The following is a 27,173-nucleotide window of genomic DNA, read 5'->3' as shown; positions in this document are numbered from 1 at the left end:
TCTTACCTCACTATGACAGCAGTACAGTCACACTGCAGAGGAGAGGAATGTTTCACTTTGAGTGAAGCCTCTTCTGAATGTGGAGGGAGCAACTTTTACAGGCTGTATGTCACTTCTGGTTTTCAAGCAAGAGTGTGATTATTACAATGGACTCAGAGAACAAATGAATCAAAATAAAACATTTTGAGATAGATTGAAAAACAGGTATTTTCACATGTAGTTCATCTATACTGGTCATTGATATTTGTGAAAGTTTTTTGATTGCCTTAAATGAAGTGACTTGATGTTATTCCAATTCAGAATGGAGGTATATTTTATAGCAAAAACTGTTACATTTAAACATGAACTGGATGCTCTTGTTAGTCTTGGCAGACCATGGCAGTCTTGTTGCCGACATGGAAATACTGAATTCTCCTTTAGAAGTGGTCCCAGTGGAACAAATTTCATCCTGGGGAAATGTGCCAGATGAGTAGCACAAGAATTCTCTACAATCCTGAAAAAAAGAAAAGAGAATTAAAGCTAGAAGGAAACATAAAGATTTTTATGACTGTGTCATGGTGCTTAGTTCCAACTGATGTTCATTTAGTACGTAGTCCAAAGACTAAGAGCTCAGTTCATTCAAATAACAATTATTAAATAACAACAATTTATTTTCCTACCACATCATTTACAAAATACGAGCTCTTAAAAATAGGGCTTTTAGAAGAAAAGAACTTTGCACCACATCACTGTTTGGCAGAGTAAACTGTAATTCCTTGTAGTTCAAAAAGTAGTTTGGTTCTGCAAAGTTAAAAGAAAAGTCATGGAGGTTTTAGGGTTTTTGGTGGTGGTTTGCCTTCAAAATAAATTTCTTGGTCATTTTTGAGTTAAAACACATTTTGCAAAGATTGTTGTTGGATTGTGGGGTGGTGGGGTTTTTTTTGTAATAAATATGGTTAAACCATAAGAAATTACATATTTTGAGCCCTGTCTATGACATGACATGTCATAGCCCTGACATGACACTATACCTAATCCTTACCTCTCAGGTTACAATGCACCATACCTCTCTGTGTACAGTGAAAATGCAATTGATATCTTCGACGTGAACTCCATGGAGTGGATTCAGACTATTCCTCTCAAAAAGGTAACTTGGTGTTTCAGTATCCATTAAAGAATATGTCTAGACTCGATATTGCTTTGCTACAGTCATACCGGGTTTTTTAAGCACATTAGAAACCATCATTAAAACTGCTTGTTTAAAAATAATTTAACTAAAAGAAGAGCTACTGCAAAGAAACCAGTGCTTTTTGTTTGAAGTATAAGATATGAAATGTGTTTTGCATGTGGTTTCAGTGTTTTAGATGAATGGTCAATCTGGAGCATATGAGTATGTTAGACTTACTGATACTATTGTAGAGAGCAGTTTCTTGGTATTAATCGCATATGGCTTCATTGGGACTGACTGCGTCCATGTTATTGCCAGAAGATGGTGAATGTTAAACAGGTGGATAATTAAACAGGCCTTCAAAAATCTCTCTGTCTGCTGCTTGAGAACATTCTAGACAGATAGGGTTAGAACATTTTGGTTCAACCAGTACAAATATTAAAACACCAGGATGATGTCAGGTTTGGATCACTTATCAAAAGGAAGAAGTTTGTGAAAACTGACACTTCCTTGGTATTTAAGAGGTGTTTGCTCAGCTGTATTTGGAAAGAAAAAAGAAAAGTGGTTTTTTTTCCCATAGTTTAGACTGACTTCAACTTTGTATTAGTATCAACATAATTCCTTTAACTGGCATTCCAATGACATAGAACTACAAGAAATTGTCCTTTTGGTCTTGTGTTAGTCATTCAGTCTCTCTGCATATCAATTTCCCACATATCAGAGGCAGACCAGGATATTAGGGCAATGCTGTAAGGATAAATAATGCAAAGACCAAGGTGCTCAGCTATTAACCAACCATCTTAAGGAGAGGAGAATCTGGCCTTTTAGAGAAAATTTCCTCTACTCTTTCTGATGTCCAAACTTTGAGTTATTAAGCAGTTGGAGCATTTTTTTCTTACACAGCAGAATGTGATTTAGTACTTTGATTAATATTTGGCTCAAGACTGCCCATTTAATGAATTAAGCTACTTTGAACAAACAAGAATTGCTACATCTAGGAGACTCAAAAATGGCAATTTATTATGAAGAGTTTGTTTCTAACACAAGTTGCAGACTCAGAAAGTGGAATGCTGCTTTCATTTGGAAGTTGGAAATCACAAATGCCAGTAGGTTTTAGCAGTCTGTATATACTCTTATCAAGTTGCAAAGTGTAATTGTGACATGATGCTAACACAGAATAAAAGCACACCTTATTGCTTTGTGCATCTAATAGACAAAATTGAATTGTTATATGTAGATTTCTATGTTATATGTAGAACATATGTCATCTTATATGTAGACTTCTAACAGAACTATTTATTTAAATGCTGGGAGGAATGGTGTTAAGTCTATGTCTTTAAGTGGAATTTTAGGCAACTCCCTCTGTATTCGTTCTCCAAACGGAAGTTTAAAATCTAAAAATTTTTTAACTCTGCTTTGTGGCTTTAATGACTCACAATTGTTATTCTTGAGAGCAGGCATGTGTGACTGGAGATAGGAGAGACTGCTCCCTCCAGCCTGCAGTGCTGTGGAGCAGGCTTTGCTCTGGCCAGTTACACTGTTCTGCTCCCTGGTTGGCTGTATAACAGTGCTCCTTTTATAGAGTTTATAATGCACCTTGGAGCTTTCAGAATAAGGTGCACTATATAAATGCAAGTTATTACTATTATAAGGACTGATTTTCCTTGTTTCAGGTACGACCCTTGAATACAGAAGGATCGCTAAACCTTTTAGGCCTGGAGACAGTTAGATTAATATATTTCAAAAACAAAATGGCAGGTAAGTAAAGAGAAGCCAATTTTCATCATGCAAATTTTTGTTTAGAAAGAGCATTTTTCTTTGGCCTGGATCTGTGCATGGTAGAAAGTGACCTCTCAAATGTATGTGTGCTTGTTAATTTGGGAGAAAGCCAAAGCTTATAGATTTCACAGTGATGGCAATGATGTCTGCTAGGCAGCTACTCTGAACTTTTTTTTCCCTTTTGAATATTCAATGGAGACTTGAATGAAGACTGGAAATAGAAAATAGAATGACTAGACGCTCCCTCTAAATCTGGGATCACCTGCCAGAATGCTATCTAAAAACGCCTGCACAATTAAAGACTTTAATAGTGATCTTGGCAATACTACATGAATATTATACTTAACCTAAACAAATCTTTCCCAAGGATCAGAAAGTAATATAATATATGTATTCATAACTTGTTATTAGGGCCACATATGATTGTGTGCCAAACTTTGAGCTTCAGAATTCTATTTTTGTTATGAGTCTTTTTGACCTTTTTTTTTCTTTTTAGACCCCATTTCATAAGCATGCTCCTGAGTAATTTCCTTAACCTTTTGTTTAACTTCTTAGATGGAGAGGGGATATGCTTTGTTTTAACAATCAAAAGCTATAATTTTTTTAACAACTATTCTGAAAATAGTGAAAATAAACACTCTAGAAACATATACTGCTGTTGGCAGTGTTTCAGTGTTTATTTAAATTGCTAGCAAATTAGTACAAAAAGAATGACAATGGTAGAGAGGAGCAATATGGTGGAAGTATGTATAAAGAATTTTCAAGTCTAATAAAGATTGAACATTAGAAGTAGAGCAGAAGAGAAAAAAAACTGGAGAGCATAGGATCAGAAGTAAGGCTGATGTTTACCTCCTGTACACTTCTCGCTGTCTTTCACAAAAGGTTGCCAAACAGTAAAGTATCCTTCAGGTTTATCTCTTTAAAAGTCTGCAAGTTGTTTTCCTGAAGCTACTTACCTAGTCGATCCCACACTTAATGAAATCTCCAGTTGATCTTAAGGAAAGAAGAGATTTCAGTTCCATACAAAAACTGTTTTGGCAGTGAGTAGTGGGTGTTGGGTATGTTCAAGCTTATTAAGTGTAACTTTAGTCTCCATATAAATCAAACAAGAGAGAGCAGTTGCAGCGTTCATTCGAAGTAACGCTCCTATTGTATGATTATCACTGCTATACATTTCATGTCTTTATTAAAGACGCCTTGGCCAGATGTACACATGTGGAAATAATCTTCCCTTTTCCCACAGTTGCACCAAAATACATCAGTGTTCAAACATTTCAAAAGGAGTAGTGTCTCTGGAGCAGGGAATGGATCAAAAAGAATCTTGCATTGAGTTTCCAGATAACTGGCAGAACAAGACTGTTCTAGTGATTTTCAGCGAGAACTGCCGAAGAAAGTTTGAGATAGAGGACTGAGATCCTTTCCTGCCCACCTAAATGTTTTGTTTGAAAGAGTTAATCGTGGTATTTTGAGAACACAGTTGTGGCAGCTTGTGTGTGAAGAAGGGTTAAGTCTGTTGCTATATAACAAGAGTAGATAGTGACCAAGAAAACCCATAAACCAAGGAGCATTTGTTCAGGTTTGATGGGAAATGGGTGGTGTCCAACTATAGCAAGAGCAGAGGGAGAAAATGCCTTTGAATTCAAATTCCATGAATACCTAATGAAGCGGCCCACTGGATCATCATATTTATATTGATTTCAGAGGGCGATGAACTGGTAGTTCCCGAGACATCAGATAACAGCCGAAAGCAAATGGTTCGAAACATCAACAACAAGCGCCGCTATTCATTCAGAGTACCAGAGGAGGAGAGGATGCAGCAGAGGAGGTCGGTATTCAACATGTACTTGTCTTCTGTACATGCCTGTAGGCCCTGAAGGACAGTGAGTGATGCCAATGTAGTGCTTCCTTTGTTGCTTTCTGGAGTGCCCGTTCAGATGTTTCTGTCTCTTCGCTACTGTGTTAATCCTCAGTGTTTAATTTGTGTTCATACCAGTTTGGATATGGATATGCGCTGGGTACACAAGTATTGATTAGTTCAAATTAATTATGTGAAACAGCTGTAATTTGGAATGCATGTCTCCACATACTGTACATAGGTGTGCACATATACTGTATATACAAAGATCTGTAATAAACACTTTGCAAAAGGAGATTACATTGCTAACTATGCATATGGATTAATTACTTTCAGACTTTGGTTCTGCTTTTCTTTCTGAAGGCAATTCTACTCTCAGCAGTGTTCCAAGGCATCTGCTGTTTTGATTTATAGGTTTAACTACATAAACATTCTATTAATCTCAGAAAATGCACCTCTTCAGAGGACATAGGACTTCAGGATGTGTTTCTAATAGAAGTCTTTAACAGGTCACAAATACTTTCCTAAATGGCGACAAAAATAGGTCTGCACTACTCACAGTGTTCACAGAGGATGTTACTGACCATTTACTATCACTCACTAAAGATGACCTTCTACCGTGCTAAGCTACGCTCCAAGAACTGCGTATTTCAGTTTTCTAACTTCCAACGTCTTCCACCAATGGTTGGCTCCCAGCTTTCCTTTCTCTTTGGCTCTAAGTAACAGCTGTGTACAGTGGAGATAAAATTCCAGTTCTTGTCCTTGTGTTTTCTGAGCTGATCATGGTTTGGTCTTTTAAAATTTTATTTATTCTGAGTTCTGAAATGCATCCTTGCCATTTTGAAGAGCTTTTAATTCTGGCCACAGACTGAGAAAGGTACTGCAGTATTATTTTAATTCTATTTTCATATTTTGTACTTCATTTTCATCTTCACTTTGTAATATATCACAAATGAGTTCTGCTTTTACTCATCTTACAGCACTTTTTATCAGCTCATAGTGCTTGTATATTCTTTGAACGTTAGTAACTACTGGACATGGGCTCTTAGGCTGCAAACAGCATTCTTTTCTTCTGGCCCCTTGCCCTCTCTTCAAGCTGGAAGCTTGTCCATGCCAGTGCTGATAGCAAGGGTTTATCATTGTTAAGATAGCTAAATAGTTAATTTCCATTGAAAAGTAGCCGATAATCAAAGCTGTTTTATGAATGTCCATCCTCGCCTCGAACAAAATATCTAAACAAAGTATTTTCTCTTCCAGGGAGATGCTACGTGATCCGGAAATGAGAAATAAATTAATTTCTAACCCAACTAATTTTAACCACATAGCACATATGGGTCCAGGAGATGGTATACAGATTCTCAAAGACCTTCCAATGGTAAGTACAAAAGTACGTGTGAGAGTGACTGACTGCAACAGAGGCTGCAAATAAGTGAGAGAAAGACAAGTACAATTTTAAATGTATAATACGAGTGTTGATGGATTTCATATCAGGAGCAGTATAACTAGGGAAATGGAGCTGAACATGCTTTGCTGTATGTGATAAAATTTAAACAAAGAGGATGACACTTAAGCATTGAGGGGAGGAGGAGGAGGAGTGGCTAATAATGCCTCCTGGCTTTTAAGGCAGGTTGGCCTCTCAGTGTTGATGATAATTTTTATGACCCGTATGAAGGGACAAAATTAAGAGGATTTGGGCCTGTGTTCTTTATGGGAATGGAAAGAGAAATTCCTTTCTCCGTGAACTATAGTTCAATTCCTTTCTTCTCTTCCCATCTTTAGCTCCAACTTAGCCTATCTCTTTACAGCCTCTTTTCCTCAGACAGCGGAACTGTAGCAGTTTAACAGTGTGTAGTGCCCAAATTTCTTTTCATGCCAAAGATGCTTTTTTTCATTTTCTCTCCAAATTAACTAGTCTCAGTGAAAAAAACTTCTTGCATAAAAACTAACCTTTTAAGTCGAAAAATGGAAAAAGAAAACATGTAACAGCACACACACATGTTCATTTCCACAAAACCTTATGTAGGAAATACTCACCTGGAAGCTACTGAAATTTTTCATGAGCTAAAGACCAATTAATATTATGTTCACAGGAGAGTATAATACTGCTTGCTTCAAGCTACCTTGAGCATCTTGTTTGTGAGGTTCTGTATTGTTTTCTAAACTCGTCCATGATGACACAGATGTGATTCAGAAGATGCTAATTAGCGCTGTAAGGAGGATCAGATGATATGATATCAAACAAATGATATGAGTACCACCATAAGACATAGGCATTAGTACAGAAGTGCTGTCTAAAATGATCATCGTTATTACTTGGAGTTTGTGCAGAAGGCAGGAAGTAGATGCTGAAATTGGGATTTTTCAAATGCTGAAAAGCCCAAAGGAAACTACAGTAAGACTGGAAAACAAAGCGTGCCATGCAGTTGCAGTAATTTAGGAGCTTAGGAGTATAACCTCTGGTCTCCAGATACTCGTTTTACCTCACTTTTGCAGCAAATGGTACTTTTATGTTGCACTTTACTGTGAAGTCTGCACATTGTACATGAGCCCTTCTGGCACTGTGTTTTCCTTAGATGAGCATATGCAAGGAAAGGAAAGGATTTACTTTAAATCTCATACTAGAGACGCTCTGAGAAACCTCTCAATAACAAACATATTCAGTGCAATTGAGTAAAAAACAACCTTGTGTGTTCATGTTTATAAATGAATAAATGATGAAGGAGCTGCTTCTAGAAAACACATGACAAATCCAAGGGAAGTTGGCAGGTAGTGTTTATCTTACCTGGATGTGAGTATACATATGTCTAATGTGAAACAAAGAATGATAATTTGCTTCAGGGCAGGGTGTAGATCAGAACCTTTTTTCACTTTTCCATTTCTGGCGTGTTCTTTAAAATATTTCTGGCTCTCCTCAAGCAGAGAAAATAATCTGCTACTGCTAAAGGTAGGGCAAAAGATATCCCATTTCACACCGTCAGTAGTTGAAAGTTCATGGGAATCAAAAGCTGCAAGGACTCTTAATCAAGCCCCACCTCTGGCAAGTGTAAAATGAGGAATGATTTTATCTATAAAGGGGATTTTCTAGATTTACATGGATTAATATTTCTTCAGCTATGTCATCTCTAAATGGCTTTTAGCTTTGAATTCATTCTAATTACACAAGCCTTGTATTAGCTCAAAGGTCATATTTGAAGTTAGGACTGGTACTTTGCTTCTTACCAATCAATATGATGTTTTGAAAGAAATTCATGAGTCACTTTCCACACTTCAAAGTGATGGGAAGACATTAGAAAATGTGTACAATATAGAATTGCTTTCTGCACTTGTTCCACTGCTGCAGCTTCTTTTTAAAGGTCCTATTAAAAACTCCTTTTTTGCAAGTAGGTATCAACCTTAATGCTGGGAGATGTCACTGCAGATAAAGCAAATTTGACGTGTATTTTTCCAGCAGCTCCTTGCAATATCATATTGTATTTGTATTTCTGACTTAACGGGTACAGAATTGTCCCAATCATGGGACTTGGAAGTGTGTGAATTTGAAAGTGTAACTTGAGGTTAGGAAATAAATGTTCTGTCAAGAGCTACTTCAGTCCAGGCAGCTTTTTCTTTACCAACAGCTTCCTGTAAGGTATTTGGCTGGACTAAGTTATTTGAGAAAATGTTTTCAGTTAGTCTGTTCCAAACTACCTGCTTTGTTTCTCAGTCACAAAAATAGAAGAAAAGGAGTTGTGCGTGCATATGATGTCATGTATTGAGTCTAATGTTTTATTTGAAAGATAAATTTAGAATTAAAAGAGAGGATGGAAATAGAGGACATTTCCTGGAGAATCAGTACACAAGGTAAAGAATACTCATCCAACCCTGTGTACCGTTCATCTTTATGCTGGTTTCTTTACAAGGACATAGAATTATTTCACTAGATTCATACCTTGTTCCAAGAAGGTGAATAGCTATTTTTTTGGTGCTTCTTAGCATGTGTGATGTTTTTGCAGCTGGAGCATCATCTTTGTATTTTTAAATAGATTAGTATGTTTACGAAGAAAAAGTATTTATTTTTAAAGAACTACGGGAAAGATTGCAGCGTTTTACTTTGCGAATGCCTGTTTCTGTTTATGAAAGCGGATAATAAAATACATTTTTGCATTTAAAGAGGGCTACCACTAGGGGGAACAAGTAGTGCAAGGCTAATAGTTTTCTCAAATTCTCTTCATCCAACTATTTTAGGTGATACAGCTTCTTTTTTTATGAGGTACTGGAATGCAGAAAGTGTGTGAAAGAATGGAGTGGGCCTTTTTATTTGAAGTTTCCTCTGACTTATTTGAGCAATTTCAAATTTGGCTGGATCTACTGATACAAATTTGTTCATCCAGCATGATCTTTCACTGAAGTCAGTATAGTGCTATGTAGGCAGAAGGGTCCTTAGTAATAAATAGGTTTAACGGAGAAGAGACATTTTAATCTCTGTGTTGGATGAGGTTGTCACGAACTAAATAGCCAGCTCAGCCTAGCTTTTATCTAGCATCCAGGGATGAACTTTATAAAGCAAATGACAATTTTTTAATATATGTATGTATTTATATTTATTTATGAATATATACCTATTCACTTTATATACACAATGTGAATCCAATCAAAACTTACCTCTGCAGTCCCACTAATCTGCCTCTGCTGCCTTTTTCAGGGGAAATGCCAAAAATTGAACGAAGCACAGAATTAGGACTGGTAGCGATGGCTGTTGCGTGGCTGGGCTGGAGTATGTCAGTGGGCAGGAGGGGACATACACTTGCGCTGCCTTCACCCGTGGCGTAACTGCCTGGTGGATGCAGGGCCAACGGGAGCTTGCTTGCTCTCTGCCCACTACTGTTCTTAATGATGTCTTTTAAAAGACCACCTTTAGAGAGTTTAATTTGTGTTGCAAATGTACAAAATGAAAATTGGATAAATGGAATGTTTTAAACTCTGTCAGGCTGTTTGATATGTTTTATCAGCTGCCTACATTTGTGCAACATACCTGTCTGCATGTGATTGCCCTTGCTGATGCAGCCACACAAGGGGAAAAGATGCTTTCTCTGTGCGTTGTTTCCAAGCTCTTGGCATGCAAGAGGCACGTGACATGGAAGAGTGAGATATGTTTATGGCAAGTTCCAGTCTATTGGCCTAGTCCCACGTTGTTCTCTCCATGAACAGACACCTTGACTTCAGTATAGCCCTATGTTTGGGCAGAAACAAAAGTGCCCAAGGCTCAGAGTGAGATCAGATTTAAGAGAGAAAATATTAGGTTATCAAGCAATTGTAAATTTGCATCCTTCTTTTCTTTATGGTGAGCAGTTACTCAGGGCTTTGACAAGCAAGTTTGTGGGCTACAACGCAACAGAAACCAGAAGTTCTTATTTGCTATTAACAGAGCCATAATCAGTACGTATTTGTATTTTATTGATGTGGATACTAGATCTGGGTCATTGTCTTGTTTTGTACAATTTAGAATCGTTCCTGTTAGTATATCCCCAAACTTATTTGTTTACATGTTTTTCTTCCCTAGCAGCCTGTCACCAATTAACTGGCCGTACAGTCTGGCCTCCCTTCTGCCCTCTTGTCCCTTGAAGCCACTTTATCGTGGATGCTCCTTTGTAGTGAAGATCTGAAATCTGGAACTGCACTTACTGCAGCACAGACCACCTCTCTGTGTACATCAGATGTACAGGATTGATTTTGCTTTCATATTCTGCATGCCTAAGTATTTTACATTCAAAAGCTAGTCTTGACTGCCATTATATTTGAACATTATGCTTCAGTTTGACCTCATTATACATGAGCCATTATACTTCCATTCTAGATAATGTGTGAAGCTTTGCTTGTTTCAAATGAGAAACTTCTAGAGTAAATGAATACTTACCCATATTTGGTATTCTTTAAAGAAAGTGGGAACCCCATGCGTGCATCTAATGGTGGAGTCCATGGAGAAAGTTCCATGGGGATCATTTTAAAAACGTTGCCATATCGTGGCTTTCTCACATTCATGAATGCTGGCTAAATATTTTCATGGTCTGCAGCTGGCCTACCCTCTGCTTTTTAGCTCGTGATTTTAGACACTCCCTTTTTCTTCCTTATTGGCTTTTAGGAACGTAGCTGGCTTTGCTGCCAGTTCTCTGTTGTGAGCGGATAACTCAGCAAAGTCTGCTTTCCTGGACCATTCTTGGAATGGTGGCTTCTTGTGCTGGTATTTAGATGCTGCTAAACTCACTAATAACAATTTAATGTATATTATGTCTTATATGCCATAATGTGGTAATTGATGTTTTGGTTAACATGCAAAGCCTCATAATAACTGTGTGTTTAAAAAAAAAAAAAAAAAAAAAAGTTGGATTTTACCAGCTGAAATGAAGAGAACAGTAACAATAATGTTTGATAATATGTATTGGGATGTGACTTAATGTTCTTCCAGACTTTAATACGTTCCACATACAAAAAGTAGTGCCTTAGGTTTAGCGGAGGGGTAAGCTGTATTTTTACCATATTTTATTTTTTTAAGTCCTAACATTTCTAATGTTACTCAGATCTGTTTGTTTTAAGGTGATGAAATCAGTTGGACAAGGGGAAGAGAAAATTAGAAATTACAAAAGGCTTTTTGATGTGCTGGTGGCCATTGGGCAAACCATCCCCTTGCAGGCTGACCTGCGGAACGTGTACGGATGGCACAGGGAGGGAGACCAAGCTTTGAAACGCTCTTCCATTAAGACTGGATTTAGATGACTTTAAATTACAAGAGCATTTGTGTCAGCACATTCTGTAGAGATGAATTAGAAATTGTTTCTGTTTAATTTGCAGGATTATTTCTCCCCTCTCTCTCTTTACGTCACACTTTGGGAGCACATTGCTCAGTTGGCCTAATAAAAACATTTGAATTTCCCGGTGCTTTTGCACCTTATCTGCTAAGGGCCTAGTCTTCTGCAGCGCCGAGACGGCAGCGCCAAGTCTCTTCCTCACTAAAGCGCTGCGAGGATTAAGTCGGTGTGCAGACAGACGTAGGCCTTGTCGTCTGTCTACAGCAGGGTGAAGCGTCCCAGTTGTCTGACACTAGCTAGGTCACCTTCCCACCCGACCTGCGTCCCTATCCTGTCGAAACCCTGTTCCCTCCCGTTAGAAATACTCTGTGTTTGTTGTACGGGTGATACTTCATTTTAATGGAATCGCTAAAGTGCATGAATAACAGAAGGAAATCTCTTACGATCTTTAACTGCTGTGTATTCTCATCTTTTCTTCTCCCCACACCATCTCACCTGTGTTCACCTTCCTTTGTTTGTGTTATGTCTATTTTAGATTGTAAGCTCCTCAAGGCAGGGAACTGATGCTTCTCAACTGTCTGTAAAGCACCTTTTACAACTGTGGTGCTCTTTGAAATATCAAATAATAATAAATATTAGATTCCATTCCCAATGAGTTAAAAGTTTTATTTGTTTTTAATGTTTTAGCAACAGCAAGGGCGGCAGGCCCGTATGACACCGTGTAAGGAAGGTGCTCAGAGGACTGGGGGTGACAATGTAAGCACCGGTGTGGTGATGGGCGAGCAGGGTTGCTGTCTGGCTGTCCTTCAGTGTTTGACTGCTCTTGCGGACTGCTGCTGCCGATGTAACCTGTACAACCATCCTTCATTGCTTTCTCTCTCTGTTGTCTTTGATAGCAGCGTTCCCCTTATCAATTCCCTCATCATCACTCCCGTCTGATCTCCTCTCCGAGCAACTTTGAGCACATCTACCACATGACTGTTAATTCAGCTGAAAAATTCCTCTCTTACGATTCCATAAACCCTGCATTTTCCCCGCCTCCACGCTCTGTCCTCGCTACTCCAGACTTTATGACTCTGAGGGTATGAACGGCTGAGTCAGGTGTTCACTCTACTAACACTGTGTGGTTTTCCTTTTGCCTGGCTATTAACATGGGAGAAAAACCCTTGTAAGCGGTTTCCTTCATCCCTTAACTTTCTTCTGTCCCAGCTGACTTATTTTCCGCTATCAGCTGTGGTCTTTCCACAGCTCCGACATGCTAAGAAACAGATACTTCATGGCTTTTAAAAAAAAAAAAAAAAAAAGAAGCGTATAACAACTGGGCTGAACATTTTGCTATGAGAATAGCATTTTTAATCACCAGGAAGGATGTGGGAGTTTTGAATGATAAGTTCTCTGTTCCACGGTGTTCATCCTCCAGCAGTCAGTGGCAGGATGCTGTGTATCAGGTTGCATTAGGAAAAGGTTCTGGATCTGTCTGTGTTGGACCAAACTTTCAAAGTGTTTGTTTATGATGAAATCATGTGGAGTGCAAGAATTTTTGCACAGTCCTGTACATAGATTGAGAGAGACAGGCACAGGTTGTGCCTCAGACAGTTTCGAGGTTAAATAAGTGAAATTAGAACATGTACAACCAAGATAAAAATTTAAAGATAACGGCAACTTGCTGATGTAGATCCTCTTAATCCTGGTAGTTTTAAGCAGAGGCTGAGGTAAGATACCGTTCTATAGATATCCTTCCAGTTGGAATGTAAATTGGGGGGATGGAAGTGGTCTTTTCGTTTTTCTTGTATGATGCATCCTGGTCTGACTATGCGGGGGTTGCTAGGTCCTACAGAAATACAAGCCATACTAAAACAGGCACAGAAGTACATGCTGTGCATTGTAATTGCGTACCTGCTGTGGCCTGCTTGGGTCAGGTTTGCAGACAAATGGGGAATAATCTGTGAGGTAGATGTACGTGATGGTGGGTGGTTGCTCAGGGTTTGTTTGGGTCTGAGCCGTGCCCACTGCTGTAATGGAAACACTGCTGTTGGTTTCTGTGGCCTGTGGACACCCTTCAGACGCGCATGGCAAACCTTCACCGCCAGACTGCTTTGAGTGCCTTTTGGTTGCTGTTCTAGATCCCTATCACTGGGAAGGTTTTTGGATACATACCTCCATACAACACTAGAGAGAATTTAAAAAAGCAGGAGGAAAATCAATCCCTTCCATATGGCTCCAAAACAAATTTGCACAGCTAAGCTTTGCCTGGTCACGTGCATGGTCGTGTCACTGTTGTGAAGTCCCGATTGTCACAACCATTAATACTCAAAAATGAAGTTGCAGCATTTTGGAAAATGTGCCCTGTGATGACAGGTCTGCATGCATCGTGGCTTTTCTGGTAGGAGGAGAGATGCAAATATACAAGAGGAGTGCTCTATTGAAATGCAAAGAAAAACATTGTTAAGCCAATCTAAAATTTGTTTCTCTCTTAGAGGGTCATTATAGGGTCACTGAAGCTGTATTTCAGTTCTAGTTTTAAACAGGGTTTTTTTAATCCAACTGTACTATAAAATTTTCTATGCTTAATATGCAGTGATGTGTCACCAGACTGTGACCCACCCTCTACCTTCCCTTTCTCATGTGAGTAGTCTCCTTGGGATCAGTAAGGAATGACCTCTGGTGTTTCAGACAGTAACTCTTAACTTTTGCTTTAGGAGCATCCTTCATCCTAATGTTGCAGCCTACTAGGATAAATTGGAGAAAAAAAGTGAAGGGGGCAACCTGGAGTGTCGAGATCATGTACCTGTTAGATCCTTAGAGCACTAGAGGTTTAGTCTTGTATGAAGAAAAGCATTTGTCTCCTTTGTGGCTTAAGGGTAGGGGTGCTGCAAGCTGTATGGAAAGCAAGGCTGTGAGCTTTGGTTTCATGTCTGTCCATCCCCCCCCTTTGTTTTTGGAGATTTTAGTGTAAGAAGGGTAGCACTCCCTCTGAGGGGACCGTGGTCCCAGGTATGGATGGGATATTGGAAGAAAACCCACATGGAGTCCATAGAGGAGTTGAAAAATGACCCATTGAAGTAGGCTTTTAGATTCTGGCATATTATTTCATGGAAGAATTAAAAGCTCAGGTTTATAATGTAATGAACAGAACACTACTTAAAAACAAAAAGCCCAAAACCACAACAAGCAGCATGATGGACAGAGAAACATAGGCAAACAATTTCCTATAGGTGTGGTAACTGTTTAGTTAGACCTTATATGTATGTTCTTGCCCCCCACTGCCTGAGAAGGCAGTATGGGAGCAGTTAGTGTGCGTGCAAGAGCTGAGGTAACGCTGCAGAGCGATTGCACGTACGTAACCCACAGCTCCACAGCAGCTCCCTTCTCTGGCTGGGAATGGGATGCACTGAACTAATTTGGGTCTTTCACCCTATTTCACAGTGATTAACTTTGCGCAGCAAGCAGCTTCTCTGCTGCTGATTTTTTTTCTCTTCTCTCGCCTTTCTCCATTCGGTTCAGTAGTGGGAATGAATTTTCCTGCTAGGATTTTAATTGTTGCTCAAAATGAGGGGTTTTTGTCTCTTTAAGTAAAGCAAGCTCAGGTTTCTTTTTTTTTTCTCTTTATTTGTAACTTGCTGCATTTTGCTGCTTTATAACTACTGCAAATAACTGCTGTTTATTTTTCTTTGAATCCCCTTTCTTTGAATCCCCTTTCTGCATCATGTGCATATCACTTCCAGGGCTTTTGGTCCAAAATGCCAGGGTCTCTGGCATGTGCTTATTTTATTTTTACAGCAAAGAACAACAGAAGATTTGCTTTGTGGAGAAACTTTCTACAAGGAATTACATGGACTTTGCAAACTGAGGTCATGAAAAATAATCATAGTTAGAATACACTATTAAAATAAATGAGCCTCTTTCACGCACCCACCCATTCCCTCCTTGCCCTGATGCCTGTACATTTTCTGCTCAGTCACTGTTAAGGAAGTTAATCGCCTTATCATTAAGCATAATTGTTCTCTTTGCAAAATGGACCATTTTAGGTTTATACAAGTACAAAAGACCTTCCTTGCAACTCCAGTGTACTAACCTCAGCGCACATGTTTGCATGGTGCTGCACTTGGCTTTCCTTTTTTCTCAAAACACAGCAGTAGCTTACTCCGTAGCCCATTAGTTCCTTTGCGTATTGTCAGGGGAGCCTCCATTGTTTCTGTACAGCCAGGATGCTCATACTCTTCTCTCTAACTCAGATTGTTTATTGCATGGTGAAGGACACAGGAGCAGAAATTTAGTATTTTGTCCTACAAAATAGGTTGGTTGTTCACATTAAAAAAAAGGGGGGGGGGGGGGGGTAAGCAAGAGACAGCAGTATGATCCCACAAATGATTTAAGAGACTTTTTTAAGCCTTCAGGTATAAATCCTCATTGAGAATAGTGCAGCAACAGATGAGAGGAGAATTAAACAGGGCTTTTTCATTCGTAAGGTCTCTGCTTCTCTTTTGTTGGTGTTTGAGAGAGATCTGGGAACAGGAGGAAAGATTTTAATTCTTTCTTGTTTGCTGAATGTTAAAAATCAGCCATTTCTAGCCCACTGGGAGAATGTGAAGCAAAGGGTTGACTGTAAGAGCAAAGGGGTCTGTTACAGCAATGACTCTAAGGATCATTGTAAGACTGGATTGACAGCAGGTTGGTAACAATCATCTGATAAAGTCTGAACTGTATAAAATCTGTTCATTACAAAGCCTCTATTTAATTATCCATTTTAAAATACAGATAGAGAAATGGGTAGTATCTGAGGGTCTCTGAGAATACCCTTGTGGGGGTGGAATCTTTGTTCTGGTCTGAAATTTCCATAACATCCTAGCTTAAAAAGGCATTGCAATTGCAACTGTTGTTTTATGTGTGGCTACTTTATCTCAGAGTGAGGATGGGGAAATAATTAAATATAAATAGGGAGAAATTAACAGTTATTGCAGGGAGTGTTTTGTAAAGTGGAAATAAAGTAATGCTCAGAGCTACCTGCAGTTCTTTTCACATTCTGCGTCTGTAAAGGTTCCCTAAACCTAATTCTAGTTAATGCTAATGACTTAATAGTGTAAATCATGTTAGGAGCAGGATGGAGTCTCATATTTAGCCAGAGATGAAATGATACGCACGGGCATTAGAAAGTTCCTCTGGGCTAAGAAGCCAGCTCATATACAGAGAGATGGCTCATATACAGCTCATATACAGCTGAGAAGCCTTTTCCCCTAAGGTCAGCTGTAAGTTAACAGAAGCAGAAATAAAATCTCCCACAACTCACTTCAAAGTACTCTTTTTCCCTTGTTTTAAAGACAACTTATGTTTAAGGAACTACCATATCCAAGTAGAGAAATTGTGTTTTATCTCCTCCCTCAGTAAAGGACTTCAGTCCAGTAATTTACCAGTTTAGAAAATCACACGGGAACTCTCAGGATGCAAAACAGGAGCGATGATCAAAACACATAGAAAAACAGTGGCATGTGCTCTGGTCATCCTCTTTGAGCAGGCTGAAAAAACAGGAGGCTGATTCTCACTTTGGCTCAACTGCTGTAGGTCTGGAATAATGCTGTTAATACCTTCAGAATTACATAAGTAATTGAAATACAGATTGATCCACTATGTGTTCATAACTCTGCAGGCATTAGGGATTAACATGGTTATTGTAGAAAGTTACACATGCATGGCACAAATGATGGCCTCAAAGAGAGAAATTTTAATAAGATCCTTGGAAGCTTGTGTTCAGAAAGAATGCATTATGCGATACAACTTGAATATATCTATAGCAGCTTAATTAGGCTTGCAAACTATCCTTTAGAGGAAATTCTTGAATTATTAGGCATACTCTTTCAGTTGTCTGCATATGTCCATGTAATTCAGCACTTGACTATCGCGTTGCGTGTGCTTCCAGTCTCTGCACTAAACTGCAGAATATTATTTTGCAAATTCTGCTGACTTGCTGCCTAGATAATTCAGCTCTGGTAAGGTGGGGGGTTTTAATCTATTTTGGGGCCTTCCTTCATAACATCCAAGGTTGAACCAGCAGTCAATAAGTAAACTTGTCATTGTGTGTGTCTGCATTGCAGAATCTTCGGCCTCAGGAAAGTCGAACCGTGTTCAGTGGCTCTGTCAGTATCCCATCGATCACGAAATCCCGCACAGAACCAGGACGATCGATGAGCGCAAGCAGTGGGTTAGCAGCACGTAAGCAAACAGAACTGTGTGGCTTTGGAGTCTATGCACAACTATTTTAGGGAAATGGCTACCTGCATTTGCTTCTATCCATACTGCCACTAGACAGGATTTTCAGAAGTGATGGCTGACTGTATTCCCATTGAGGGCAAGCACAGTATTTTAATCTTGCTTTCAAAGGAGCACATGAATAAGTAGCTAGCACTTTTGAGAGTCCCACATTTGTAATTTGTCAAATTTTTAAAACTGACGTTAGAATTAAAATTACATTCTTACCCTTGGGACTACTTTGCTGCTGCTTAAGTGTTTTAAATCAGTGGCAAGTTGTTCACAAGCTCCTTGGTTATTAACTTTGTTGCTGAACTGCGTAGAGCTCGATGCCTCTCTTGCTGCTAGTGCAAAGAGAAAGCAATAGAAAACTGGCTGCTGGTATGGAAGAGTGGCATTGCATTGGAAACACCTCTCCTAGTGCTGCCATGCTGCCTTTGTGTGCCAGCGTCAGCACAGTGACCTGTGCTGAGACCAGGCAAGTGCTGAAATAATGGACCATGGGAAAATAGAGGCAAGACTGGTGTCCCAACTTTTCTAGGTTTTTTTTCCCTTCCTGTGGCACACGCTGCGTTTGTTGCACATTACTGACTGCTTGCAGAAAGCGTGTGGGTCTGCTGTAGTCTGTACCTGCTGGTACAACCCACCTACTCCCTGGGAAAGAGGCCACTGGAACTAGGCTGCCACCACAGCACTTTCTACAACTGCTGTCTTCGTCGGGAACATAGTGACTGTGTCTGTGCTGGGTAAAACGTGCCAGTGCTGACATGCCAAGGGAGGGACCAGAGAATCCTTAGGAAAAACTGCTGCTGGCAGCAGACAAGATAAAAGCCCGTACAGTGTCCAAGCCATGAGCTGAGCATCTTGGGACATGCTGGAGGGAAGCAGAACTAACCAGAGAAACAGCTAACAAATTTATAGTACCTTAGGTGGGCGTTTGTAACACAGTTTAATTCCTCTGCCTGTTTTAGGATCGTCTGCACAAAATGGCAGTGCTTTGCGGAGGGAATTCTCAGGAGGTAGCTACGGAGCAAAGCGTCAGCCTATGGCATCGCCCTCAGATGGTTCCTTATCCTCTGGTGGCCTGGACCAAGGCAGCGATGCACCAACAAGGGACTATGAGCGAGAGGTGAGTGACAGGGGAAAGAGGAAAAAATTTAAGTGTGTTGATAAAGATGAGGAAGTTAAATTCTGTCATGGGTTTGGCTACAAGTTTGGGAGTCGTTGACAATGAAGACTTGGATTTCCTGTATTTCAAGGCATCCTGGCAAAAGACTTCGGTCAAAGTGTGTCAACTCTGGTCCTGGTATTTAACATGCAGAAAATGCTCTCTGTGCTCCTTGCGTGGAGATACATGGGTAGCGAGGCTCCCAAAAATACTGGCCCAGTAGAGTAACAGCTTGATAGTGACCTATCACAGCTTGAACTGGTGATATTCCTTCTGCCCTTTATTTGTAGACTCTTAAGCTATCTTAGCAACCATTTCACAGGAGACATTTTGTAGTCAGAGTGCCTGAAGTTAACAAGGTAATTTAAGAATTATCATATAATAATTTCATTTAGAGCAGAAACTGGATTTAATAATTTATATTCTGTGCAGAACAAGACACTCATGATAGGACTGCAATCCTGCTTTGTGCTAAACTCAGTCCCTCCCACCAAGAATGTCTTAAGTGGGAGGGTTCAATCTGAAGTTGGCCAGCAAAACTTCCCCAGCCTATTTTCTTACCAAGCAGTGAGAAAATTAAGAGATCACGCAGGCTTTTCATGGTACTGAATATATCCTTCCAGTTGAAGCTGGAAGGCAACTGTCAACCTAAACTCAAGCTCAGACATAGTTGCATTCTACTGTACTCTGGAAGATGCAACTGGAGTAACTTGATAGGATGCTTTAAATGAATGTCCTGGGAGTGGCGTAGAAAAGGTAGCTGTGATGAAGCCCGTACCACAAAGATTTCTCAGTTTAGTGCAAGAGCATCTCCGATCATAATCTGTGAAAAGGCAGGAGCCATTGTAGCTTCACAAGCAACCTGAACTTGCACACTCTGCTGACCAGGAGGCCCTCGGCAACATTCAGACTGCAAGAATCCTGCAGGTGCTGTGTCCTTACGTCAGCATCGGTTACGCCTGCTGAAAGCAGGGTGATCTGACCGCTTACTCTAAAGTCTCCCTGGACCAGGAAATTCTGAGCAAAAAGAATTCCTCAGTATTTCTGGACACAAGCAAAATATGTGGCGGCCTTTGATTCCAGTCACCTGTTGCTCAGACACCCTCACTCACTCTCAAACTTGCTATCCTGTTACTTACTGGTGTTCTTTTGTGTCTTTGGGCTGCAGGACTCTGACTCTCCGAGACACTCTACTGCATCAAACAGCTCCAACCTCAGCAGCCCTCCCAGCCCAGTTTCTCCTCACAAGACCAAGAGCCTCTCCCTGGAGAGCTCTGACCACGTGAGTTGGGACTCATGAACTGCTTCAGCATTCAGATTTGACATCACAGCAGCTTGCTGTCCCCATGGCTGTCCCCTACACTTGTTCCAGTTCTCACCTTCATCATCCTAACCCTCCCCACTCCCTGTCTGGAAGTGATCTGGGAGTGGGGTACAGAGGAAGGTAAAAGCTGGTCGTCTTCAGCACCGTTCAGCACTGCCTCACCCTCCCTTCCCCAGATTTGACAGCAGCAAACGAGCAAAGCTAGGGTGTTGGTAAATATCAGATGCTGTAGATTTGTATTAGTATTGGTTTCATTTTTGTGGTTACAGCTGCTTCATTTTTAAAGACATATTTATCCCACCCCCCTTCCACTTCCCAAAAAGTAGCTTAAGTAGACCAGACCAGTATCAACAAGAGAAAATTCAGAGGGATTTTGTTTTCATACAATAGCTCATTGTACTGTACAAAAGTAGCACAGACCCCTTCCCCTGCGTGGGGAATGATCAGTATGTCAGAGGCACATAAAAGCTTTCAGCCACCACGTTTGAATGTCAATCTGATTGTCGCCAGCAAATCCTTATTGATTAAAATGATGCATATTTTACTACAGTACAGAGTTTAAATAAATACGCAGATGTTAGAGTAAAATACGTATGTATATATTCAAAGAAAAAAAGCATTGTGTATGCAGCAGAAGATGGATGCTTATTTAAGAGAGCCTTTAATTTAAGATTTGTGTTGTCCCTGTTTTCATGCTCGGTAATATACAGACTTGGAGGCCTGGCCTAAAACCTTTCGCAGGACAGATATTCCTTTTGCGTAGCACTCGCTGCACTGCTGGGAGAGGTCCCTGCAGTGTTTTCACAACATTGCTTTACTTCTGGCGGTAGCATAACTGAAGCTGTAATTCCTCCTTTCATGTTAAATCCCCATCCTTTGCAAAAATGACAACGATTGGAAAGCAACCCCCTGCCCTGACAACCAAGGGCACCAGTCAGCCAGGTGGCTGCCCTGGTTTCTTGCGTGCTAGCTGTGCAGCTGAGGAACCCTACGGCATGTTACAGTAGAGGTCCTTAAGGCAGCAAGGGAGTTCAATGCAGCAGGATTCAGCAGGAAAACTGTTTCCCTGGGTCAGCCTTTGAGCAGGTTTAACTCGGAAGGGAGCAGTCTTCCACATCTCCTTGACCATCCCTAACCAGAAAACTGTTAACTGTTGTTACCAAATACTAGTTGCTAATACACATCAGCCAAACGAGTGCCCTTAGCCCGAAGCTAGCCGTGGCTGGCTATGCTGTCACTGTAGCAACGAAGAACCTTGAAGACTGACCTCACACTGTTCACACTGTGGTAGTCGAAGATGCCTGGTCACCCACAACTGCCATGCTGGCAAGGTTGGTTTTCCTCTCCCTCCCCACCCGTGCCGTGGGTTTGTGCAATTTGCAGTTGTTTCTATGTGCTCACCTGCTGTTTGGTTCCAATAGCAGGTCAGGTTGGAGGGCAGAAAATATTGCGGTGGAAGACAGAGCCCACTGAAGTTGCAAAAATAAATAAAAAGCTGAAGCTGGTCATGCAGTCAACAGAATAAAGTGAGAGACTGATGTACAAATGGATGGTAAGAGGAAGATGCCTCTTCTCTTTAGTTAGCAAGGCAGATGTGGTTTTCATTTGGGAGTGTGTTCAAATGAGCCTCTCTTCTCAGTAGTATTGTTGCTGGCTTTATCCTATGACCATACTCAAACACATAAGGGCTTTTTGTATTTAGAATACTGGGTTTTGTGGGTTTCGGAAACTTGTTATGGCTCTTGTTAAACCATTCCATATTCTTGCAGTCAGCAGTATATAGTGTTTCACCCACACAGAGATGTTTGGAGTTTTCCAGTTTCTGTCTTCCCTAATGGAAGTTATAGGTAAGTTCATACCATGTACAGTAATTTCCAGGTATGATCTAAATGTGAAATAGGGAACGAGACACAGATCGTTTAATCCATTTAATCATGCTGGGTCTCATAGGTAAGATCTCTCTTTCACTCTGAATCAAGAGGCTTGTCCAACTTTAAGCTCATTCAATGTTATTTTGGGACAGGAATTCAAGAATTTTTTAAGAAACTATCGTATCAAAAGCCTGTCTCTCTCCTGTTTGGGGTTTTCAGAGTAGCAAGCTGGTTGTGTTGTTTGTTTTCACTTCAAAGCTACTACTTTTGCAAGCCTGGCATTTAATATTAAAAGCTTTAGCAAACAGCTAAGCAGTTGAAATTAATTCCTCCCAGAATAGTTTTCAGTCTTTCTGAGGGACAGATAGGCAGGGCGTTATTGGCATTATTAAAATTCCACATCAGCTTCTTTTTAAAGGCTGCATATTGCTTCAAGTATAGCCACTGCTTTTTCCCCACAATTCCCTCCTTTTGGTGAAGTATGTCCACACACTTTTCAAAGCCTTTGCAGACTAGCTTTGTATTTACTGTATGTTGTATTTAAACATTAATCTTATTTTGACATTGAGAGAAGGCATTTAAACAGCAGTCATTTGAGACAGAGTAGCCTGTGTGACAGTCCCCTGAGAGACGGTCACAGGATATTTTTTGTGGATTTTTTTTTTTTGCAGTTGAGTTAATGCTCTATCTGAAAATGGAACCCAAATAGCCATGACACAGCAAACAGTTAAATCGAGTAAACCCCTGCAATCTATTGATATCAAAAACTGACATTTTCAGGCAGAGCATAGGTCAGCTGTTACAAAACTAAGCTCCAGAGGATGAGAGCTCCACAGGCCTACACTGTTTGTACACCACAATTTCTAAGCCTCAGCAGTCTCCTTTAGGATTACTATATTTAATCATTAGTTTGGTACTGTGCATTTTTATACACATCTGTTCAAAAGAGAAACAGCAACTGTTCTCTCAGTTGAAAAGCAAATGACCACATCACTTATTTGAAAAGAGAAAAATTGTCCTAGGACTTGACTAGTTTTATATATTTGGGGACCATTTGATTATACACTCAATTTTAAACCACACTCATCTTTTTTTTGTTGGTATGAACACTGAAAACATATGCATACTGTAGCTGAGCTTTTTAAATACTCATTGGGCTAGGAAAAGTAACTTGGTCATTTGAACTGTAAGACTCTTGACTGGTGTCTCAAAGACAGTTGTCTCTTAAGGTTTGATGTTTGCTACTTTGCACTGTAGCATTGCTTCAACTTCACAGTTAGAGGGCTGCATTTTGTTCAGGGAGCTTAAAATCTCCTATTGAATTTTTGACTGTAGCATATGTTCTCTGTACACAGTATGTATCTAGCTGATTTTTTCCTTTTGGCTGAGACTGAAGGTGTTTGCATTTTTGACACTGCTTAAATATATGGGTTGTTGGGTTTTTGCATTTTTTTTTCTCTTGATGGCAACAAAGGATCTGAACAGATTCAGGCAGCTACTAAGGATTCCAGGTTATAGAATGAAAAAGGTTTGGTAAATAGTTTTCCCCTGCATGTATGTGCACACAGATATGTGGCTTCCTTCTACATTTCATAAACCCAAAAGCAGGGTTATAGTACTCTCTTCTCTATTGCCTTTGACCTGTAGAAGACAGCTGGTGGTTTCAAAAAAACATTCCTAAGGCTGTGGTGAAGTAGTTGCTTCTTTTCCTCTCAGTTAATTGCTGTGGCTTGTTATGAATGTGCATTTTGCCCATTTTAACGAGTTTCAAAACTGAGTCAGGAATGTTATCTCTTTGATTTGATTCTGATAATAAAATTACAAGCCAGGTGTGTTATTCTCAGGTATATGGCAGAGGGAAGTTAAGGGTCTTGTCATACCAAAAAAGTCCAGAAAGCATAGGGTATTTACGGAAATGTAGTTTAACCACACCTAACTGGTTCACAGAGTGTGTCAGCCTTTCAAAACAAAACAGTTGGAGTATTAATGCAGAAACAGTTTCTGGCACTGAATTGTCTTGCATGGCCAGACCCATTCATGGCCAGAATGCTCTTGGGTGGAAGGTGTTTTTCCCTTTTATGCATGCTGTTTAATTTTAAATGAATACATTAAGGGTAAAATGTATTGCAGTGCAAGTACCCACACCTCCTGAGCCTTAGTCTGAGAATCGAAGTGGCACATAGTAGCTTCTGCTGTGGTTTTTTTTAATAGGAGTCAGCTCCATGGAGAAAATGGGACAACTTTCTGCATTAACACAAACTGCACCCTTCTGTGTGCTTTGTGTTCACACTGTATTTGATAAACACCCCCAGAAACTGCTCTGCTGCAGGCTTTCCAGTCTAAATTCCAACTCTACTTTGTCTTTCATTCCAGCCGCAGCTCAGTACAACCTATTTTCATTCTGCATTTAAGAAAGTCTCATCCACAGGGAAGAAATCCACAAACCAGTGTTGGTATTTCAGAGCAATTATACCTGCCTTTTTATGTATGACAGTTTCATATCATTTATTTTTAAAATGTTTTTTAGGTTTTTCATTGTAATATTATTGTACAGTTTTGCATGGCATAGATGTAATCACTTTTTTGTTTTAGAGTATAAAAGCTGACAAGTGTGCGTGTGGGGGAAAGATTCTGCTTTTTGCCTCTTCTCATTATTTTGTTTAATGCCCTCAATGTTGTAGGGGACATTGTAAGAGATTCTCTGCTACAGAACAATGATGTAGATTCTTTTGCACAGAAATATTTAAGGTGGAAAAGTCAACAATGTAAAAATGACTTACCACCACTATTTTATGTTGGTAACACACTTAATATTAACCTACTTTGATGTACTGCAATAAAACAGGGAACTGTTAGAAATGCAGATGTTTTGTCTTTTTTTCCTACCTCCCCCCATTAAGCTTTGAGGAGGAAAGGGAAAGGGGAATAATGGTGTTCCTGAAGATAAAACCAGCATGTTGTAACACATCTGCACAAGTACGCAGTGGGAAGAAAAGGAATATATGAGAAAATCGATTTAGCTCTAACAGCTTTCAGAAAAAACTACCAGAACCTTTTTGAAAATTCAAAGTCAAGCCCCATTATACTTTGGTGTATTGAACTTAAATCAACTACAGGTTTCCTGACTTTTTTCTTAGGTCATCTGTTCTGTGTCAATAGTTGTAGTCATTGTTTCTGATGTTCCTCCTTCATTTAGTTACGTATCAAATGTTTCAGCTGCCCTAGTGTTAGAAGCTGGATTCTTACTTATTTCTGAGCTACCAGCATCAAATTGACTTTCATGCATCTTTAAGCATATCTCAAAATACCTGTGAAGTTTTGCATGTGCCCTGACCCTTTCACATCATCCACCAGTTCCTCCCAAGTCAGCCTGGGATTTTCTCCACACCAGAGACTGCCTGTTGGGACATCTTCCTCTTCATTCATTATCCTGTTGGTAAAAGTCCTAGCTTCGATTATATGCTTCAGTCACCCCCTCCCCACCCCCTGGCCCCAGAGTAGGAATGCAGGACTATGCTGTTATTGATCCTGTGGTGCCAGCCTGGGCATTCTCCCATTACCAAAGACCACCAGCAATCCCCTCCAGGAGCAGTCAGCATGATTCCCACTTATGTGGCCACAGGCTACCTTACTCCACAGTCCTTCTCCTTCAGTCAAAATTACTACTTTCTCAGCCCCCCACTCTAGCTTATGTGGATTTAAGGCCATGGGCTCATCCCATTTAGGCCACTGCAGGTCTCTCTGAGCTGCTGTAGCTCTGTGAAACACCATGTCTCCTGTGCTCCAAATTTTACAATCAGTGCTGTATTTCTGATTTCCCAGGGTTCCAGTTGCACCATCACAGCTGTGAAGGTCTTGGGAAATGGGCCTTCTGTTGTCAAGGGATTTGGATATTAGAAGAGCAGAAAGTGAACTGCATGTAGACTTCCTGTTCAGCTCCTCAGCATTCACTTTCTGTTCTGATGCAGCAGCCAGGTTGACTAAAGAAAGAAGGTAGGAAAATCACTGCTACCACATGTAGGCCAAATCTTGATTCTTTAGAATGGAAAATCCCTGTCTTCAGAGAAGCAGATTTAACCTCCCACTTGCCCTGTGGAACAAAGAACTGTTTTCTGCTTAGAAGCTTGCTGTAGCAGAGTAATGTTCATATCCTCAACCTACGTGTGTAGTTCAAGCAAACGCACTATCTGGTACAGAGCCAGCAGCAGTGAGCAAGTGTTCTTGCCCACTGTAAAACATCATGACGACTTTGACTTGAAGCCAGAGCACAGTCTTTCTGGCTCACCTTTTCTCCATGGCTGTTACACTGACATGTAATTCCTCATGTCACAAATTCTGGACAGGAATTATAGGAATATATTAATTATATATAGGAATTATTAATGCTTTTAGAACATACACAAAAGGCCAGGAGAATTAGGGACTGAGAGCTCTAATTAGCTCTTCTAATAAAGAAGAGTCTTACCTTCTGCTAGTTGCTCCCCTTTAGGCAAATGCAAAACTACTCCATTGTTCAGCTTGATGTTATTCTTAAACACCCTCTCTCTCTAGGGAAGGGAAATGTTTGCTGAGAGTTAAACACTCATGCCCCAGCATGGTATACAAAAGATCTGTGGTCACATGAACAAGCACATACGAATCTCACCTAGTTGTGCTTACTGGAAAAGTGAACTGTAATGCTCTTCAAGTTATTTTGCCTTCTTGGCAAGTTCTCTGAATCTTCAGTTTCAGAAATTTTGCTCTGAAGCTCGCCTAATCCAGTTCCCTTGTCAGCTTTTTATACTTTGCTTTTTAACCTTTAACATAAGCATTTAACATCTCAAACAATTCTACTGTTTTTACAGCTGCAAGGTCTAGATCCAAAGGAGAAAAACTAAAGAATGTCTGTCAGAACCCAAAACAACAGGGAAGTTACTCTATCAGTGTAGAAAGTTAAACAGCTTAATGCAAAACTGTTACTTCACTGAACAGCAAAGTTCACTCTTCTCAACAGGTTAGGAATAA

The 27,173-nt window shown here is 40.1% G+C and overlaps 1 protein-coding gene across 7 annotated transcripts in view; it reads left to right on the top strand.

The window, feature by feature from the left end:
• CDC42BPA (CDC42 binding protein kinase alpha) overlaps positions 1-25,048 on the top strand; it is a 193,859-nt gene extending 168,811 nt beyond the window's left edge. For 3 of the 7 annotated variants that reach the window (XM_075496539.1, XM_075496538.1, XM_075496537.1), the window contains 7 exons: positions 1,029-1,126; positions 2,821-2,905; positions 4,628-4,751; positions 6,039-6,156; positions 17,653-17,770; positions 18,778-18,935; positions 20,143-25,048. In XM_075496539.1, the coding sequence (XP_075352654.1) occupies positions 1,029-1,126; positions 2,821-2,905; positions 4,628-4,751; positions 6,039-6,156; positions 17,653-17,770; positions 18,778-18,935; positions 20,143-20,274 (833 nt within the window). In that variant the 3' untranslated portion in view covers positions 20,275-25,048. Of the gene's footprint in view, positions 1-1,028; positions 1,127-2,820; positions 2,906-4,627; positions 4,752-6,038; positions 6,157-10,320; positions 12,207-12,250; positions 12,320-12,459; positions 12,646-17,652; positions 17,771-18,777; positions 18,936-20,142 lie in introns of those variants that run through there. The other 4 variants (XM_075496543.1, XR_012774874.1, XM_075496542.1 and 1 more) reach the window with 4 other exon arrangements.
• Positions 25,049-27,173: the final 2,125 nt, after the last annotated feature.

This window comes from Mycteria americana, chromosome 3, assembly GCF_035582795.1.
Source record: "Mycteria americana isolate JAX WOST 10 ecotype Jacksonville Zoo and Gardens chromosome 3, USCA_MyAme_1.0, whole genome shotgun sequence".
Taxonomy (NCBI): Eukaryota; Metazoa; Chordata; class Aves; order Ciconiiformes; family Ciconiidae; genus Mycteria; species Mycteria americana.
Note: the sequence above shows the minus strand (reverse complement) of the source record. Positions and strands in the feature narration are given on the sequence as shown.